Source organism: Drosophila nasuta, chromosome X (assembly GCF_023558535.2).
Source record: "Drosophila nasuta strain 15112-1781.00 chromosome X, ASM2355853v1, whole genome shotgun sequence".
In the NCBI taxonomy this organism is placed as follows: Eukaryota; Metazoa; Arthropoda; class Insecta; order Diptera; family Drosophilidae; genus Drosophila; species Drosophila nasuta.
This window is the reverse complement of record NC_083459.1, coordinates 8,586,171-8,605,548: the sequence shown is the minus strand read 5'-3', so window position 1 is coordinate 8,605,548 and position 19,378 is coordinate 8,586,171. Positions and strand designations below refer to the sequence as shown.

The following is a 19,378-nucleotide window of genomic DNA, read 5'->3' as shown; positions in this document are numbered from 1 at the left end:
ATTTTTCGAGTGTAATTAAAAATTCAACGCGCAATTCTGCAAAATGAGCTCAAAATGTTTCGCCCTTCAGGGAGTTATTTTCCATTTTATTTCGCATTTCGTTTCAGTTCGTGCGCCTTTTTTGCGCTTATTAGTTTCACTTGCTCATGTTTCATTTATTTATTGCTTCTACTTTCAGAGCTACAACTAGTCGTACTCGTAGTACATAGTTGTTGCCGAGGCAATAAATTCATAATCAAATTAGTGTTTCATTTAAATAGATAAACGTTTGAAGATAGTTTCCGAGCTTCAAATGTGATCTAGATTTTGGAAGTAAAATTTCTTGTATTAACATTTAATTAATTGAAAATTTCGATTGAAACCAATTAAATGGGAATTAGTATTAAGTCGATGCTATTGAGTTCTTTGTTGAGCTTAGAATAATTGCAATTTCTTGAGCACGAAATTAAATTCGAGTATTATGTAAATATTAATTTGTCTTTGAGTGAGTAACTCTTTCATATTAAGTGGACAGCAACTTGAGTAAATAATAAATCTTGGTAAAATAAAAATTAAATAAACATATGAGTATTTATGAGCTTTGCTGATTAACGCATATTAATAGGCTTAATGCCATAAAGTAATTAATTTTGATTAAGTACACTGACTTGATGAAGCCACCGCGACTGCTGCTGCTGCTGTTGCCAGCTTTATTAAATCTTAAATTTATCAAATCTCTTTTAGGATACAGCATGAAGCAGGTGTCAAGTGCGAGTAATTGAAAATGCTTTGCGGTTTTCCCAGTCGTCGTTGTTGCTGCGGCTGCTGTTGTTAAAGTGTATGAAGTTAATGTTTGTGCGTGTTTTTAGTTTCATAAAAAGCGAAACGAAGAGCGACTGTAATTGAATTGAAGTAATCATAAACAGGCAAATAATAACTGTGCAAAACAAAACAAAAAAACGGGTATAATAATCACACTAGTGAAATAATTACAAAACGCAAACGTACTTCAGGCCAACATGGCGCATGATTAACGTCAACGTGTTAAGCGCCCTGATTTAAGGTAAGTGTCATAATTCAATGACCAATTATTATTAATTATAATTGCATACAAACAACAACATTTACATCGCACAACAATGCGAATTTTTTTTTTGTGCATTTTTAACCGTTTTAACGTTTTCAACCGCAACTGAAATAAATATATAAATGAAATTATCAAATGTCGTGCAAAGGAAACACAATGTCAGCTCATGAGAGATGATTGTAGGCGTGATATCGCGCTCCCAATGCGCACGTATTTGAAATATGCCGCATTATAATTAAATTGCAACAATAAACTCAAACAACAGATACAAGTTGCAGTGCAACGTTTTGCTTTTAATCGCTTTGAAAGCGCAAAAAAGCAAAAATTCAAAATTCACCAAATATTTTGCTACCTTTTATATCCGTGCCCTCGAGAGTTCAGACCTTTTACAGCCTCACACAATAATAACAATCATTATGCGTCTGCACAAATATTCTAATCTATGCGAGCTGTGTGTTTCTGCCACAGTGGCCACTCATTGTTGATGAACACTTGGCGATTCGAGTGCGCGCTTTGGCAAAAAAAAAAAAAAAAACAAGTAAAAGAGCTTCAGTAGAGTGCGCTCGACTTCAATATACCTGCTTTCAATTTTAATAAAGGCAAAACAGTGCGGTATTATTCTTTAAATGTACCAAATTAATATATCGAAGAAATACTGAAAATCAAAAATCTATATTTGGTGTTTTGATTTAGTACTACATTCTAGTATATATCCTTTATAGGGTCGGAGAAGACTCTTTTTGTTTGTTACATACATTTCCTACAAACACAAAGTTATAATACCCTTCTACCGTATGGGTAACGGGTATAAAAATAATCTGCTTTAAATGGAAACAATTAATGTGCAGCTGTCATTAGCAGAATATTGTAGTTAATAAATAAATTTAATTGAAATTTACTTCTTTCAAAATTATATAAAAATTTAATACTCATTTAATATCATAGAATCTGAAGAAGTCCCTTTCGCTTTTCACTCTTCGTTAGCCATTTTTGTTGCTAGTCGCTCAGTCGCTCATTAATTATTTCTCCATCTCTGCTGTCACGCTTTCGACAAATGAAACAATTACGCATACGCACTCTGTCAAATTGTGTGTCAAACTTGCTGTAAGCATTTCCTTGGCAAAAACTGATGCTAAAGTATTCGCATCTATTCACATTTCTTATGTAGTTCATATGACGCAGCACAACATGCAACGCAACACAAATACAAAATCTCACAATTTGTTCAGTTTGCTGCCAACAAGAATTGCAACCAATGTGCAAAGCAAAGCAAAGCAAAGCCATGCGACTGTGGAATACCCTGTAAATGGACAGCAATGATGAATAATTCAAGGCGGTGTTGCATGCCTCTTGGGCTGATGTTGCAGCTATAGGGTAATTGGAAAAAAGTGGCATAAAAAGATGACAAACGCGTCGCGTAGCCATTTTGCATTTAAAGTTACTCGGAGTTTTGTTGATTTTTATGCATTTTATTACCACGTCGACGTTGGGCCTTGTGTTTGCTGCTCGTTTCGCGTTCGTCTCTCGTTTACGTTCTGAATCCGAATCTGGCGTTTGGCTGGAGATGGAGATGCGACTGGGACTGGGACTGTGGCATGGCAATGGCTGTTTTGGTAATGGTGAAAGTAGGAAACAGGCTGGCGGGAATGAAGAGAGAATATGGCGGCGAATACCCAAGTGAAATATGATACAAGAAGTCAGTGAGAGAGGGACAAGAGACGAGAAGCGAGAGGCGAGAAGAGAGGCGTGAGCCCAAGCCCAAGCCCAAGCGCATTGCTTTTGATTTGTGTTTGTGACCCACAAAAATGCAAAATGCCGCAAACAAGCGAAGCGAAGCGCAACGCGGCGCGGCGCAGCGCAGCGAAAGCGTAACAAAAGCAAAAATCGACAGGCTCTGCCCTGGCTGGCGGAAAGGGAACTGCTGCCGAGCGTATACTATATAGTGGTATAATAAAGCACAAGCGGATATACGATAATACTTGCTGTCTTTTGAAGTTGTTGCGGCAGCGAGTTTCCACAGATTGATACCGAATGCACAAATCATACGCGCTGAGTGACTTCCCATTCTACCCTGATCTTCCCTCCGTACACCGCACACCGCACACCATGCACCTTGCTCGATTTACTCGCTTTTGGCGTGTTGCAACTTGAACAATAACAAATAGCATGACATTATAATGTCAAGAGCACTAACTCACAAATGTCGCACTATGATGGCGCCCAAAAGTTGACGCCTATAAAAAACCTATAACTGTAGCACTCCTTTTTTCACACACACACACACATACACACGCCCGCACAGTGAGAGCGAAAAGTTCGAGTGCGCTCGCGGCGGCTATTGGCCTAAAGTGTTGACAAATTTATAGTCTTGTTTTGCCTTTGCCATTTGTTGGTTGATTGAAAGTCCTTTTCGGCTTCAAAAACTTTTCTCTCTCTCCCACACTAAATTGATAGCAATTCATATGAGTCCACTTCTCAGCCTCCCATCATCACGGCCACTTTGGACAACTTATGGGCTGGCTGACTGACTGTCTGGCAGACAGCTTAATCGTGAGCTTAGCTCTGGATTTCTATTAACAAAAACGACATTAATATACCAGTAAACGGCACTATTTATCAGCGTCCTGCAAATGGCAATGGCAATGGCAATGGCCTCAACTCGTACTCTTGAGCAAGTATTGAATCATTTATTCTCAGCTTACAGTTTAATTGGGTAGATGGGGCAAAAAAAAAAGGCGGAAAACATCTGAAGTTGGAACTGTATATAATAGAATGTACTTTGTGCGTTTGTTTAAGAATTTTTTTTTGGTTAAGAGCACCCTGTGCTTTGGGTTATCAGCTCCAGCGTTCTTCTGTTATCCCACTGCACAGGGTGCTCCTCCGTATTCTACGCATTCAGTGTGCACATCTTAATTGCGACGAATCGGGCAGTTTCGCACCAACTTGCGTTTCAGGCAATTCTTGGCCTCACGGTCATACCATTGTCCAGTTGGGCACATCTTGCGCTTCGGCTGATTCTTGCGGCACACGAAGTAGCGACGACAATGTTTCGGATCCGTCAGGACTGTTCCATCAGCCACGTTCATGCAATCATCGGCTGACAACAGCTCTGGATACGACACTGTGGCTTGCACTACAGCTGCGACAGAGCGGACTGTTGTTGTGGCTTCGATAATAGCTGCGGCAGAGCGGACTGTTGATGTGGCGCATGTTGTCGTGGTGCAAGTTGTTGTGGTGCATGTAGTCGTGGTGCATGTTGTCGTGGTGCATGTTGTCGTGGTACAAGGTGGTGTTGTTGTACAGGGTGTTGTTGTGCAAGTTGTTGTTGTACAGGGTGTTGTTGTGCAAGTTGTTGTGGTGCATGTTGTCGTGGTGCAGGTTGTTGTGGTGCAAGGAGGTGTGGTAGTACAGGGTGGTGTTGTTGTACAGGGTGGTGTTGTATCTTGATGCGCGCAAGGGGTCGTTGTAGTACAGGGTGGTGTTGTTGTACAGGGTGGTGTTGTTGTACAGGGTGGTGTTGTTGTACAGGGTGTTGTTGTGCAAGTTGTTGTTGTACAGGGTGTTGTTGTGCAAGTTGTTGTGGTGCATGTTGTTGTGGTGCAGGTTGTTGTGGTACAAGGTGGTGTGGTAGTACAGGGTGGTGTTGTTGTACAGGGTGGTGTTGTATCTTGATGCGCGCAAGGGGTCGTTGTAGTACAGGGTGGTGTTGTTGTACAGGGTGTTGTTGTGCACGTTGTTGTGGTGCACGTTGTCGTGGTGCACGTTGTCGTGGTGCACGTTGTTGTGGTGCAGGTTGTTGTGGTGCAGGTTGTTGTGGTGCAAGGTGGTGTGGTAGTACAGGGTGGTGTTGTATCTTGATGCGCGCAAGGGGTCGTTGTAGTACAGGGTGGTGTTGTTGTACAGGGTGGTGTTGTTGTACAGGGTGTTGTTGTGCAAGTTGTTGTTGTACAGGGTGTTGTTGTGCAAGTTGTTGTGGTGCAGGTTGTTGTGGTGCAGGTTGTTGTGGTGCAAGGTGGTGTGGTAGTACAGGGTGGTGTTGTTGTACAGGGTGGTGTTGTATCTTGATGCGCGCAAGGGGTCGTTGTAGTACAGGGTGGTGTTGTTGTACAGGGTGGTGTTGTTGTACAGGGTGTTGTTGTGCACGTTGTTGTGGTGCATGTTGTCGTGGTGCACGTTGTTGTGGTGCAGGTTGTTGTGGTGCATGTTGTTGTGGTGCACGTTGTTGTGGTGCAGGTTGTTGTGGTGCAGGTTGTTGTAGTGCAAGGTGGTGTGGTAGTACAGGGTGGTGTTGTTGTACAGGGTGGTGTTGTATCTTGATGCGCGCAAGGGGTGGTTGTAGTACAGGGTGGTGTGGTCGTACAGGGTGGTGTGGTTGTACAGGGTGTTGTTGTGCAAGTTGTTGTTGTACAGGGTGTTGTTGTGCAAGTTGTTGTGGTGCATGTTGTTGTGGTGCAGGTTGTTGTGGTGCAGGTTGTTGTAGTGCAGGTTGTTGTGGTGCATGTTGTCGTGGTGCACGTTGTTGTGGTGCAGGTTGTTGTAGTGCAAGGTGGTGTGGTAGTACAGGGTGGTGTTGTTGTACAGGGTGGTGTTGTATCTTGATGCGCGCAAGGGGTGGTTGTAGTACAGGGTGGTGTTGTTGTACAGGGTGGTGTTGTTGTACAGGGTGTTGTTGTGCAAGTTGTTGTTGTACAGGGTGTTGTTGTGCAAGTTGTTGTGGTGCATGTTGTTGTGGTGCAGGTTGTTGTGGTGCAGGTTGTTGTAGTGCAGGTTGTTGTGGTGCATGTTGTCGTGGTGCACGTTGTTGTGGTGCAGGTTGTTGTGGTGCAGGTTGTTGTAGTACAGGGTGGTGTTGTTGTACAGGGTGGTGTTGTTGTACAGGGTGGTGTTGTATCTTGATGCGCACAAGGGGTGGTTGTAGTACAGGGTGGTGTGGTTGTACAGGGTGGTGTGGTTGTACAGGGTGTTGTTGTGCAAGTTGTTGTTGTACAGGGTGTTGTTGTGCAAGTTGTTGTGGTGCATGTTGTTGTGGTGCAGGTTGTTGTGGTGCAGGTTGTTGTAGTGCAGGTTGTTGTGGTGCAAGGGGTCGTTGTAGTACAGGGTGGTGTTGTTGTACAGGGTGGTGTTGTTGTACAGGGTGTTGTTGTGCAAGTTGTCGTTGTAGTACAGGGTGGTGTCGTGGTACAGGGTGGAGTAGTCGTTTCGTGATCGCACGGCGGATTCTCCGCTTCCAAAACGTGGGGATGACCTTCAGTACATGCTGCAAATGCAGACAGTACAATCATTGCTGCGAACAGCAATTGGTTGTCTGCAAGGATAAATGCAGATAGTTACTGTCGAGTGCTTTTGTTCGTAGAACCGAGGAGAACTTACAAGCTCTCATTTTAGCAATTATATATGTGTTTTTGTTAATTGATAATAAAATGCCAGCTTTCGCTTCACCACTGAATGACGGTCAGAAACTTCGTCTCGTTTTATATAGTCAGCCATGGAGTTGTTATCTCTTGCAAGCACTTGTTGGTCATGTTTGGCTTAAACATGTTGGTGCAACATCATGTCAGTCTTGTCATGGCCATTAGCAAATTAACTGCAAGTGCTTGGATATCATTGAAGATCGTTTGACAAACATTTCCTTAAAGACACGCAGCCATGAAAAATGAAAGTACTTACTTGAAAGCATGGTCAGCCCACAAAATGATTTACAGAAACACACATTTTCCCATAAGTAATTGGCGTTTGTGAAAAGAATGTGCTCTTAGATAATTGATGGTAAATGTAGCTTGCACAATAACTCAGAATAGTTGATCACATTATGTAAAGTTGTGGCTATCTAAGAAACGTTTACTAGCAAAGACTATTTTAGATATATTAATACATTCAAAATATACCAGAATCTCAGCAAAAGCAACGAAGACCAATAGTATCTTTGGTATGTTGATATACTACTACATGCAAAATATACCATACAGTGCAAGATATACCGAATTGTCAGCCAAACCAACTAAGACCCCTAGAAAGTAGGCGTTTTTTGCCCATTAAAAGTATTTTTTGATAACTTCTACAATTTGTATCCTATCGCAATAAAATTTTCAGGAATCATATATACTGGAGTTGTTATTTTTCATGCATACATAACAACTGCTGTTGATAAAATTATACCTTTATCTCTTATAGTCTTTTAGATCTAGTTGTTCATACAGACTGACATGGCAATAACGATTCGGTTGTTAACCCTGGTCAAGAATATATATACAATATATATATTGCACTTACTGCAAAGTAATTCTTTAATCTTTGCGTGCTACTTGTCTGGACGTGTTTAAGCATGCTTTGTTGGTTTTTGAAAAATAACAACAACAAGCTTACGTCGTGGCCAACCGGAAAGTGGCATAGATTTGTGTATTGATAATGTCTTAGTTAGGTTCTCCCATTTTCCCCCATTTGGACATTTTCATTTCCATCTCCATTTCCCCCCGCTCACCAAAAACAACTCGTATCCATTCCCATTACTGGGTGAGTTTTTGGCCCCTGCTGTTGGTTATTTTCACGACTTGAGACCGTTGAAGCAAGCTGATGGTATTGACATTTGGCTCCAAACCATTTCGCATTTGCCATTTGGCATTGGCGAACGCAGCCTGTAAAATAGTTGAAATTGGCTGTTAACTGATTTTTCGAGGAGTGGGAAAAACGCTGCGAGCGTGTTTCAGTTGCCCGTTCCTGGTCAATAAGTAAACCAAAAAAGAAACCCCGAAAAGGAGTCGCTTTATGGCCGCGCCAGGATGTGTTAGGCCCCTGGCCAACATGGGACGGCAGGAGGACAAGTGAACAACTGGAGAAACGGACAATTGCGGAACTGACTGAGTGAACAAGTAGCAAAGTGTCGGCCATTTGGCAGCCGATAAAAATCCTGTGCGCTGTAAAATGCCACTGGGCCTAAAAAGGGGGCGTGCCTCTGCAATTGTGTGTGTATGTGTGTGTGTGTGTAGATGTGTGTGCCTCATAATTTTGGAGCATAAAATGTCACTGATTTTCGGAACAGTTGTTGGCGCTGTGTGTTTGGCACGTCCCGCAACTAGCAACTAAACTTCCGTAATTAAATGTGGCTGTTGCAGTCAAGATTTATGCAACGCCTCTTCGCTCGCTTCTGCTCAATTTATGCAGCAAAACATGCAGGCAAAAGTGCAGCAAATTATATATGAACATTGAATACCCTATCGAATCATTATTGAATACTAGGAAATTTATTCACACACAATCTCTGCATAAATCGGAATGAATTATTCATAAAAAAAAAAAAGATTCAATCGGACTGGCATTTTGTTCATTGACGTTTTAATTAAAAAAATCAATCAGAATCATTAAAGTTTGCCATAATTAATTAATTCTTTTTAGCATTTATTTATTCTTATCGCAGTTTATCAGTTTATTTGCCACATTTCAATTCACGCCAGTTTTAAAGTATTTGATTTGCATCATCCATAAATTGCCTGCAACTCCGCATTTACTGAGAACTCTTTCTCTCTCTCTCTCTCTCTATTGGTTGGACTTAAATGCTCGCCATAAATTACAATTTATTATTTAAAGTGCAAATAATAAAATGTTCGATTTGTACAAAACTTTTGTGCACAATTGTTGCAAAATACTCGACAATCTTGTTGTTGCTGTTTTTGTTATGCATAAATTATTTTATTTCGCCTTTACTGCGAGTATTTTCTGTCGTATTTTGTGCATTCCAAACATCAACTCATGGTTGAGGTTGTCGGTGGGTCTCATTCTCGTTTATTCGGCTCAATTGTGCGCGACTAAGCCATTTGCCACGTACCATTTGAGTTATTGTTGAATTACTCATACGCCGCGTGACACCGGTAATCGATGGCAGTTGCCATTGGCATTCACATTCGCATTCGCGTTCACATTCGCACTGCTTATCCCGATTGGAATGAGATTTGTGGTCTTACATTGTCGCAGCGACCTAATATTTTTCAACTATATGTACTGTGATTTACTTGAAGTCATTAACCCGAAATGGCAAACAAAGCATTAAGTCTGTTTTTTTAAATTTGTTGAACTTATTTTGAATAACAAGCACTGTAAAAATAAAGAGAAATTCGTTAGGTATCCTAAAGAATACAATTGAAATGTTCAAAGAAATAAAATAAAAATTCAGTATTAAAATGCGATTCTACAAATTTGATGCATTTGCTCTAAATTTAAGAACAGCGAACACAACACACTTACTACGGATGTTAGTTACTTTGGCTCACAATCTGGTATATTCTACATTCTGTAGTATATATTATATACTATAGAAATATACCAAATATAATTACAGTATAATATAGTACTATATTACTATCCCAAATATAGCACTTGGTATATTTTTGTAGTATTTTTGTTGTAAATGAATTAAGTATACTTTTAAATTAATTCCGCACTGTCTTGCGTTTCAGGTATCTCAATGTCGAGCACACTCGACTGTAGCTCTCTTAATTGTTTAAAGAATACAATTGAAGTTGAATAACAATTGCTGTAAAGCAATTAAGATGTTATATAATTACGAAAATACTATAAAATTACTTGTACAATTTGAAACCAAATCTTTACAATTTTCAATTACTTTTTCCCTAAAAACGTTGTGTACATCTTTGAACGCCTGCAAGAATTAAACATGTAATAAATAATTAGCAAATAAACTTTACTTTGCACACTGTTGTCAGCTGTTGTGGCCGGCCAGACAATGTGTTCTATGATCTGAGTCGAGTCGGCAGAGCAATTGCACTCAATTTGCGTTGACAAGCGGTTGCAAATTAGACGCAATTTAAATGCTTATCAGCTAATAGGCACTTGAGTGGCAAACATGGAAAAACATGTCTAATTATCTATGAGATACTTGAAATTCTTCTTCCTGGCACACTCCCTCAAGATACGACCAGACTCTTAGTTGCAGTCTTCTTAGCGTCATTCTGAGTCTGGCTGCGAGCTTCGAGGCGAGATGGAGGACTAATGCAAGTGAAGTGCTGCTAACTGAATTTGAGCAACGTAAATTAAGCACTTAAATGCCGTCAACTTGACTAGTGCGTCGCAAACTTTTGGCCTCGTCGTAATATGCACAAATGATAGCTTAGACCAGCCAAGACCCGAAAACCCAAAGACAAACACAGACACAGAGATGAGGAGCACAATGGCAGCGATAAGGACAGAGATGAAGACAAACAAGGACTTGGCTCAATGGCAATTTGTTGCATGCATATGAAAATGGAAATTAAATTAAGCCTACTACAACTCTCTGTGTGTGTTTGTGTGTGTGTATGTGTGTGTGTGCGATGTGGTGTGCGTGGCACTGTAGTGTCAACAAATTTTTCTATGCTTCACATTGTAAAACTCATTAGGGAAGTGACCGGAAATCTAAGAAAATCTGCAAAGACACTAAAAGGATTCACACATCCTCAAGCTTTGTTTAACACACACACACACACACACACACACACACTCGAGGACACGCACGCAGAAAGAGTGTGACACCCACATAGGCACACGCACAGACATGGGCACTAGAGCAGTCATGCATATACTTCAATTTTTCAACAAAATGAGTGCACATTTGACAAACACACCTTCAGTGTCACGCCAGAAAGAGCAAATCCCGACAGGACCAGAACATATGTGCTCTTGGGCGCCTTCTGTGAACCACTCTCCTCTCTCTCTCCCTCTCTTTTTCTCCCTCTCTGTACCCGCTTCTCGTACTCCTCCTCTATGGCTGTCACACAGCAGGGAAATGCCGGTGCTTGTAGGTTTTACACTTCACATGTTTTTTTTATCAGCTCTTGGCTTCATATATAGAAAATGCTGGCCAAAATCTTCAGGCAAGAAAATATAAAACTTTGCGCAAATTTGTATGTCTGCACACACCGCACAGTGGTACCAACCGCATTTGCATTTCATCGAAAAATATCTGCAATTAGCCGCAGCTTTAACCAATGAACTTTGAAAAGATATTTTACCTATAATATAACATTAATATATTATTAATGTTATACAAATTTTCAATAAAAATGCAGTTGATCTTCAACAAAAATAATTGAATTGAATATGCCCGTAACTGAAATGGGCAAGTAAATTGGAAATTTGCACAGTTCGCAATTGCTTTTGTTACACCTTACAGCTTAGACCTATTACCAACTTAAAGTTAAATGCACAACTAGAGCAATTGAAACTACTTTCAGCAATTTATTTTTCTTTTTAATATATGCAGCTATTTAAAATGTGCAATTAAATGCAATTATTGAAATACACTTAATTTTTAGTTATTTTTGTTGTTGATCAAATAGTGTAAAAAAAATATAAAAAAATTAACTAAAATAATTTTATAAATATTTTGGGACTTTTTGCAACTGATTTGATTTTGATTTAATATATGCAGCTATGTGAAATGTGCACTTAAATGCAATTATTGATATTGATTGGTGCAAAGGAAAAAATATGAAAACAAATACAGATAATTATATAAATATTGTGGGACTTAATTTCGCTAAACTTAAGAAAGAAAACTAATCTCTTTGCACCACTGTGCAGTATTGTGTTGCCATGTGTGACTTGGTGTGTGTTTTTGCAAACGTGATTGGCGTGTGTGTTTGTGTGTGTGTGTTTGTGCCTAATTCAAGCTCATATTTTACAAGAATAACAAAATCACTGCAAAGCTGACGCTGCCGGACAAAGTTTGAGCTTGAGTTTGAATTCTCTGCCCAGGCAAGCAAGCAAACTATAGTGAGAGAGAGAGAGAGAGAGAGAGGCGACAAGGCGGAGAGGGGAAATCTGTAAACAAGAGACTAGACAGGAACATGGAACATGGACATGGACAGGCAGAGCCAAGCAGCAAGCAAACAAACGAGTTGGTTTAGCAAACCCAACAGCTTAAGATTTGTGCGATCGCATAATGCAATGGGGCATGACAAAAAACTGAAAAACAAAGAAGCTAAAGCTGCAAAAACTCTAAGGCAACAGTAGCTAAACAGCTAAAGAGGGCTATAACCTGTGATGTATGAAGTGCCAGAGCCAAAGCCAATGTAAAAGCATATTACATTGATGCACTACACTATGAATTTTGGAGCTTAGTTACAATACGATTTGCGTATGAAAAAATACATTTTACTTTTCTATTATCTGACAACTTTGGCCTTATTTTGCCGCTTTGCAATTAAGATTTAAATATTTGTTTGCGTTATGGAAATAATGAAAATTCTAACATATGTTAAACAAAAGAAAAATGCGAATATGTGGCTCATTTTTGAAAATATACACAAAGACATTGTCCGAGCGTAAAGCAGTTGCTTTCTGATCAGAATACTTTGAAAAGAATTTTCAAAAGTCATTTTCCTACACTGAAAATGTCAATAAAACAATGAGAGAGAGAGAGAAGGAGAGAAAAATATGTGCACAACAAAAAGTGAAGAACAACAAATATCAAAACAGAGAGAAGAAAACAAAAGTAAATAGAACAAATACAAAAAAAAAAAAATGGAAAAACGAAAAAAAAAGTCTACAACAATTCAGTACACATTATTTAAGCAAAAGTTTGAAGCACTTCGGCCGTACAAATTGTTAAATAATTGCAGTTGCTCTTGTGCTTTGTTTACTGTTGCTGTTGCTGTTGCCGTTGCTTTTGCTTTTGCTTTTCAAGCTTTTCCATTTTTCACATGCAGCCGTCGCCGTCGCGTTGTTTTTCCCATGCAAATTTGCAAGTTGTTAGTTTTTATTATTACCCGGACTCGGTACTTGTCCTGCCCGGCCTCGAATTCTAGGATCTAGACTCTAGGCTTTAGGTTCTGGCTTCTGTTGTGTCGTTGCTGCATACACATATAACATAGTATATGCTACATATTTCTCCTATACTTGTACAATTATTTCAATTTGTTGCATTTCATGTTGCAGTTGCACATATATTTTGTATTTTGCTATTTTATTATTTTGCTATTTTCTGCTCGCATTTTGCCGCTGCTTTGTCACGTTTTGTGTTTTGCATTTTGTTTTCTTTAAATTTTCGCCAGATGCACGATTGCAGCATAGAAAAGTTTTGCCCCAAAAAACAAAAAAAAAAAAACAACTGCTTGAATGAAGTGTGTGGCCAAGGCAGAGAGAGAGAGAGAGAGAGAGAGAAAAGAGAGGGATCAAGGGAGTGAAAGAGAGAGCTGACCACGAACAGTATCGGACTGAAGCAGCCGAAACGAAATACGCTGCCAAAGCCAACAAGCTGGACAGCTTTAGCACAAAAGAACTGGCGAAGTCAAGCAATTAAACTTTTGCAATTGCACTCAAGGGACTTTTAGCGAGGGGAGCACAGCAATTGCCGGGGGAAGGGACGAGCGAAAGAGAAAGAGAGAGAGAGAAAGAATTTGTTGCACAATGCACACAACAATAACAAGCGATTTGCCGCACTTATACACGCAAGCAAACACAACATCGGCGTCCCTCTTGATGTTGTTAAATGATCAAAACGAAGGGATAACAGTGCATAAAGAAAAACAAACGAAAAATATCTGCAGGCTAAAACGAAATGCCGAGCTAAAGGATACTTTATAATGTTAAGGAAATTACAACCCAATAAATACTGAAGTTTTTGGTGATTTCTTTGGTCAAACAAATTATGAAATTATGTTGTAAGTTAAGATTAATGAATCTTCCATTTGTGTGGTTATTTCTCACTTAATATATCATAATAAAAAAGGATTATTTAATAGCATTCCAATCATCATTAAAATACATTTTAACAACAGCTTTATTTATATCATTCTAAATGTATATTTTTGTTCATACCTTTTATTTTATTTACCCATTTTATTAGAAATGGATATGTTAGAGTAAAGGAAGAGTAAAGAGAACTGTTCATAAGCCTTAACTCCTTAGATAATTTGCTAGACACTTAGATGTTTGACTAAAGTCTAAAACAAACTTTGTGTTTTCGCAATAAACCAAAATGTTCACAAATTTTTGCCTTTTGTTGTCATATTGTTTACGCAGAATGTGTAATAGTTGAATTGATTAACTTTCGCGACGCTGCCAAGTAACGCAGTCTTTTTTGACTTATAAAATTAATTAGATAAAAGTTTAGAGCATGGAGTCTAATGCATATACCCGCGACAGCAGCTGAGTGAAAAACTTATTATGATGTCCGTGTCAGAGAGAGAAAGAGTGAGAGAGAGAGAGAAAAGGAAGACAAGTGTGACAACTTTAAAGTACTTTCATAGTTGAGCGTTTTCCAACTTTTACTTATGGTCTGTTTTTACTGTTGTTGTCGCTCAATTTAAGCAAATTGAATTGTTCAAAATGTTGAAAAGGTTCTCAAAGCTATAATACGCCATTTTACGAAATATGATTTAATGTTGCAATGAAAATGGGGCGAAAAGAAGTTTCTTAATGGGTGAAAAACTCTTTACAATGTGCTTAATCAAGCGCATACGTATCGTATGCGTAATATTTTCAGTACAAACTAGCTAAAAAGTGGATTTGATTGCATTACGCTCGTCAACAACTAGCCACAAATTTCATGCACATTTAATTAAAGCCGCAGCCAACTCAAAGCATCCTCGCTCATTGCCAGGTTAATGAAAAATACACACACATGGACAAGCAGTGTGCCAGGCAACATATTGATGAGTGTGCAAACAAATTGATAAATGCAACAAGAACAACAGGTAACATAGAGCAGAGAATAGAGAATAGAGAGTAGAGACAGAGACAGAGACAGAGAGAGCGATGGAGAATGAGTTTAAGTTTGTTCAGCTTGCCAAGCTCATCCAAATAGATTGTCCTTCGCCAAGGCAATTGCAAAAGTGCTGAATGTGCCTTCAGGTCGTCGCCAGGTGGTCCAGCAAAATGGCTTGCAGCTGTCGTCTCTCTTTCCCCTAAACTAACTGTCGCTCATTTACTCGAAGTGCACAGTGAGAGGAAGAGAGAGCGATAGAGCGAGAGCGAGAGAGAGAGAGACAGCGTAACTCACACTCGGCTATTGATTATAGTGCAAAGAGCACGCGTTGATTGATATCCTCACTTGGGCTAATTGAATGAACGCTGCTGAGATAGCCCGTTTAGTCCTTTGACCCTTCCCTTCATCGTTTGTCTTGGCCTTAAATTAAAACTATATTGTTGCAACCCCTGCATACTTTATTATATATGGTCTATAGTGAGTGCTCGCATTGTTATTCAGTTATTCATTTATGCATACACGAATGTTTGCCCAGACAATCCAAACGCATTTCGATATGTATTTGAAAATGCATTGCATTTTTCAACGCGACGCTTCGCGTTTCCATCCCCTTCTCTTCCCCACCCATTACATATTACATGGCTGCATTGTTGTTGGCATTATTGTCGGAATTCTTGTTAATTTTGAATGCGTCGAGTGCATATTAAATGCGCCAAACAACAATTTAGTTGCATGCAATTGTGGCAAATCAACATATGGATAATTCAGCTAAATGCGTCTACCGTCTGCTTCATTTAACAAGCCTAATCCGTTGGCATTCTACCAAAAATTGACAATAGGTAACCATAGTAAACTCGAAATTTCTACTCATTTTTAATTATTTGAAAATATTATTATTACTTTCCCTATATTGAGAATTTATTTATTGATCAGTTTTAACTACTTAATATTTAAAGATTGTGTGTCTCATTTAAAAATTTATCTATAAACAATATAAATTCACTAACATGAATTTATCTTAAATATTTCTCTAACTCTTAAAATTACATATTATAATTTAAAATTTCAATTTTCTCTTGAAAGCAAGCATTAAATTAGAGCCAGAATAAAATTTTTGCTTAGCTTGTATAAATGCATATTAATCTGTACTCCAATGAAGAGCTTTTATAATAATGACAACCCTATTAGTAAATCCTTCAACTGTCAACGTGTCCATTAAGAGACGTTCTTGAGAAAGCTAATCTACTGCAAGTAGACGAGAAAGGCGTGGCAAGAATAGCGAGTCAAGTTAAAGATACTTACTTTAATTGAATGTTTTGTTTCGGCGAAAGTGTAATTGAGTGATGCAAGTACTCGAATATCCCCAACTGGACGTTGACAGAGCAGATGCTGCTGCTCTCTCCCTCTCTCTGTCTAAACATTTAGTTGGAGCATAACGATAAATGAATAAAAAATAAATGTGACTTCTTTCAGCACGAGAACCAAATGTGACTCGTTGTCATTGTGTGTTCGTTGGCTGCAAATCCGATTATGTGAACAAAACGCTTTCCGTGCGCGAATTACTGTCGAGAGAAATAAAATGCAACATTATTCTTTCGCTCATGCCGTTGGCCATTGACGTTGTCCTTTCACCCCGTTATTTTCTACCCCGTTCGTGCATCTAAATACCACACATTACCTAACAGAGCTAACAGACCGCAATGTCGACAGTGCCACAACGTGGACACTACACACATTCCCCGCACACACACACACACATAGAATGACAACGAGTACGAGTTGAATGTGGAATGTGGCAAGAGCAAGATGCCACAACTGGCCAGCAAAAAAAAAATACAGAGAGAAAGTAGGAGGGGAAAAAGAGTTCGAGTTTGGTTTAAAATGAGAACCGTTGGCAATTGTATGCGTGGCCGCCATTTAGACAAGTTGAGGCGAGTTATAAAATGCTCGAGCTTTTATTTATAACGACATCACAAATTAATCTTGCATAATGTGCCGTGTGTGCTGTGCTGAGCTGTGCTGTGCTGTGCTGCATTCGCGACGGTAAAGTATTGCCAGCAAAAACAAAAACAGCTTATCCTTTCATGAAGTGCTTACTTGGATTTCACACACACACCAACATTCACTCCTATACACGCACGTACGCCCACACACCTGATAAATAACACATGCGAGTGCAAACAACAGGCGGCAAACTCAGCTGGAATGATCTCAATAAAGCAACAGCCAAAGAACTTGGCAACAAAATAATACGAGCATTAGAGAAGCATACTTAAAATACGACTATAAATGAAGACATTAATAGCAAACAGGAAGCTGGCAAAATACATATTTCTAAGCATCAATTCAAGTTCAAATAAATACATTAGAAAAAGAAAACATAGGAGATATTTCTTTAAGCAGCAGTTCAAGTTAGAAATAAATAATAAATACTAAATACTAAATGATTAAGTTTATTGAAAGCAATAACAAGGCTTTTCAAGCAATAACATTTTAATTTCATTACAATAAAATAAGTGCTTTAAAAAATGACATTGATTTATAAACTCTATTATCATTATTTATTTATTTTTAAAGGTTAGATATAATTAAAACTTAAACTAGCGTATTTCTAAAGCACTGACTGCAAAGGCCTTCGGCTATAATTATTATAATGTATAGTTATAAAAATGAAATGTTAAATTTGTATAAATTAAAATTATATTAGTCAAGTAGCGATTTATCTAACAAGCAGATACACACACAACTTGAAGGATTAACTTTAAGATTTTAGCAATATTAATGGATTTCTTCATAACATTATATTTTCCGAAATATGCATATTCACACGTTCGCGTGCAATAATTACTCGAGTAATTTCACTTGAAGATTGAGAGTAATTAAATCAGAATTGATGATAACGTCTGAGCCATTTTCAACCGTAAGTAATTGTCCGTTTAATTGAAAGTGACGACGGCATTGTTATAAATTTAAATTTGCCGCCATCGGTGGAGCATCTTGGCATTTGCTTTTTAGTTGCCTCTCTTTGGCTACACTTCTTTTGTCGGGTGGACGACGCGCACGTTGTGCTGTCGTTTGTGGCGCCTCCTTGGCGATGGCTCAAAGTCATCCACATCGTTGGCATTGTCGCTCCATATCCATCTAGTGCTCTCTGTACGTTGTACGTCTGTACTCTAACAGCTCTTCACTCTTTTGCTCTCTCACTCCTCTCCGTCCAGCGTCATCTTCATCGTCATCTGTTTGCGTGTGTGTTTCGCTGTGTGCGTTCATGAAAAATTACAACTCTCAGTATCAGGCGTATCGTGCGATAAATTCTACTACACACACACACACACACACGCACATGCCGTAACACACTCATCATGTGCGTGTGTGTGTGAGTAAAGCAGGCAGGTTAATTTTGATACTCGTTGCGTGTAGGATAATTCATTGCTTATTATCTTTTTTGAGCTGCAATTTTTTCATTGCTATTTTTTTTTGTGTGTGCTGTAGATGGGGAGAGGGGGCCACAGTTTTTGGGGGGACGACGCAGATAGCAAATGCTTTATTAATTTAGTGTGTGCCAGGGCAGCAATATATAAAGGGCCACCCACGGCAAAGAAACGAGGAGACTGGCTAACAAACATGGGCTAGAAACAAGAACGTGTTGGACACACAATCGAGCCTAATGATTTATGAACCAAAACGCGCGCGCCTAGCCACAAGGAGCAAGAAGGAGAGAGAGAGATAGAGGGAGAGGGAGAGGGAGAGCAAAGGGCAGAAAGAGTGAGAGCCTTAGGCTGCTAGCCAAAATCCTTTATGCTTTCTCCTTGCTGTTGTTGTTGTTGTTGTTGGTTGCGGTCTACCTCTGGGCTCTGACCTGGTCTATGATATATGAGAGCGCAGTTTACCGACTGCTTAAATGAATTTTTCACGCTGCCTGGGAAGAGATTCCATTTTCCCTTTTCCACTCTTCCTCTTCCTATTTTCTTTATTCTTTTTTTTTTTTTTTGGTGCTTGTTTTGTGCCTTTCCACACTGTTGACTCGGAACAAAAGTCAACGTGTGTGTGCTCCACAAAAAAGTAAAAAGGAGAAAAAGGGAATAAACTGAGGCTCAGTTTATGTGACAATTATGGGTCATTTGTACGAGTAGTAGAAAAGTGGGGAAAAGTGGGAAAAAGCAGGCGGCAGGCGGGGAAAAATCTATTTGTAGTCGAAGATTTGATCAACTTGAGGCTGTCGTTGTTGTTGGTTCTTGGTTCTTGGTTGTTGGCTGTTTGTTTGGGGGCGCCTCTTGTAAATTTCATGGCAATTAATGGGCTGTGGTTGTGGCTTTTGCACCTGACTCGCACACAAGGACACATGCACTTTATGACCCGTCAATTGGTTGGCCAGCCAAAGAGAGAGCGAGGTGATGGCATCAATTTATGCAGCAGGAAATAATAATTGCATTATCCTCAACTACTCTGTATATATATATGTGTGTGTGTGTATGTAATATGGTTGCCAAATAAATTGATTGTGATGCCAAACCAAAATATACACAGCATATTGTATTATGTGCTCGACAGGATGCCATCCTGATTGATACGTGCGGTGTGACCAAATGTGGTCGATGCTGCTAGTCAGTAGAAGA

General features: G+C 39.2%; 2 protein-coding genes across 6 annotated transcripts in view; one reads left to right on the top strand and one right to left on the bottom strand.

Annotated features, from left to right (window-relative positions):
* Positions 1–19,378, top strand: part of LOC132797131 (neuropilin and tolloid-like protein 2) — a 107,525-nt gene that overhangs the window by 10,102 nt on the left and 78,045 nt on the right. For all 5 annotated transcript variants that reach the window (XR_009633626.1, XR_009633625.1, XM_060808655.1 and 2 more), the window contains exon 2: positions 849–1,042. The gene's annotated coding sequence lies outside the window, so the exon portion shown is untranslated. The remainder of the gene's footprint in view (positions 1–848; positions 1,043–19,378) is intronic.
* On the bottom strand, positions 4,058–17,986 carry LOC132795496 (probable cyclin-dependent serine/threonine-protein kinase DDB_G0292550). Its single transcript, XM_060806236.1, has 3 exons — positions 17,967–17,986; positions 4,599–6,311; positions 4,058–4,562 (listed from the first exon to the last, which is right to left on the bottom strand). Exons 1-3 carry the CDS (start codon positions 17,984–17,986, stop codon positions 4,157–4,159), a joined length of 2,139 nt encoding a protein of 712 aa, XP_060662219.1. The 3' UTR covers positions 4,058–4,156.

Coding starts and splice junctions, on each gene's coding strand:
- LOC132795496 (XM_060806236.1), bottom strand. CDS start 17,986: ATGACGCTGGACGGAGAGGA. Junction 6,312..17,966: donor ATGACGCTGGACGGAGAGGA/GTGAGAGAGCAA, acceptor CATGTACTGAAG/GTCATCCCCACGTTTTGGAA. Junction 4,563..4,598: donor AACAACAACTTGCACAACAA/CACCCTGTACAA, acceptor GTACAACAACAC/CACCCTGTACAACAACACCA.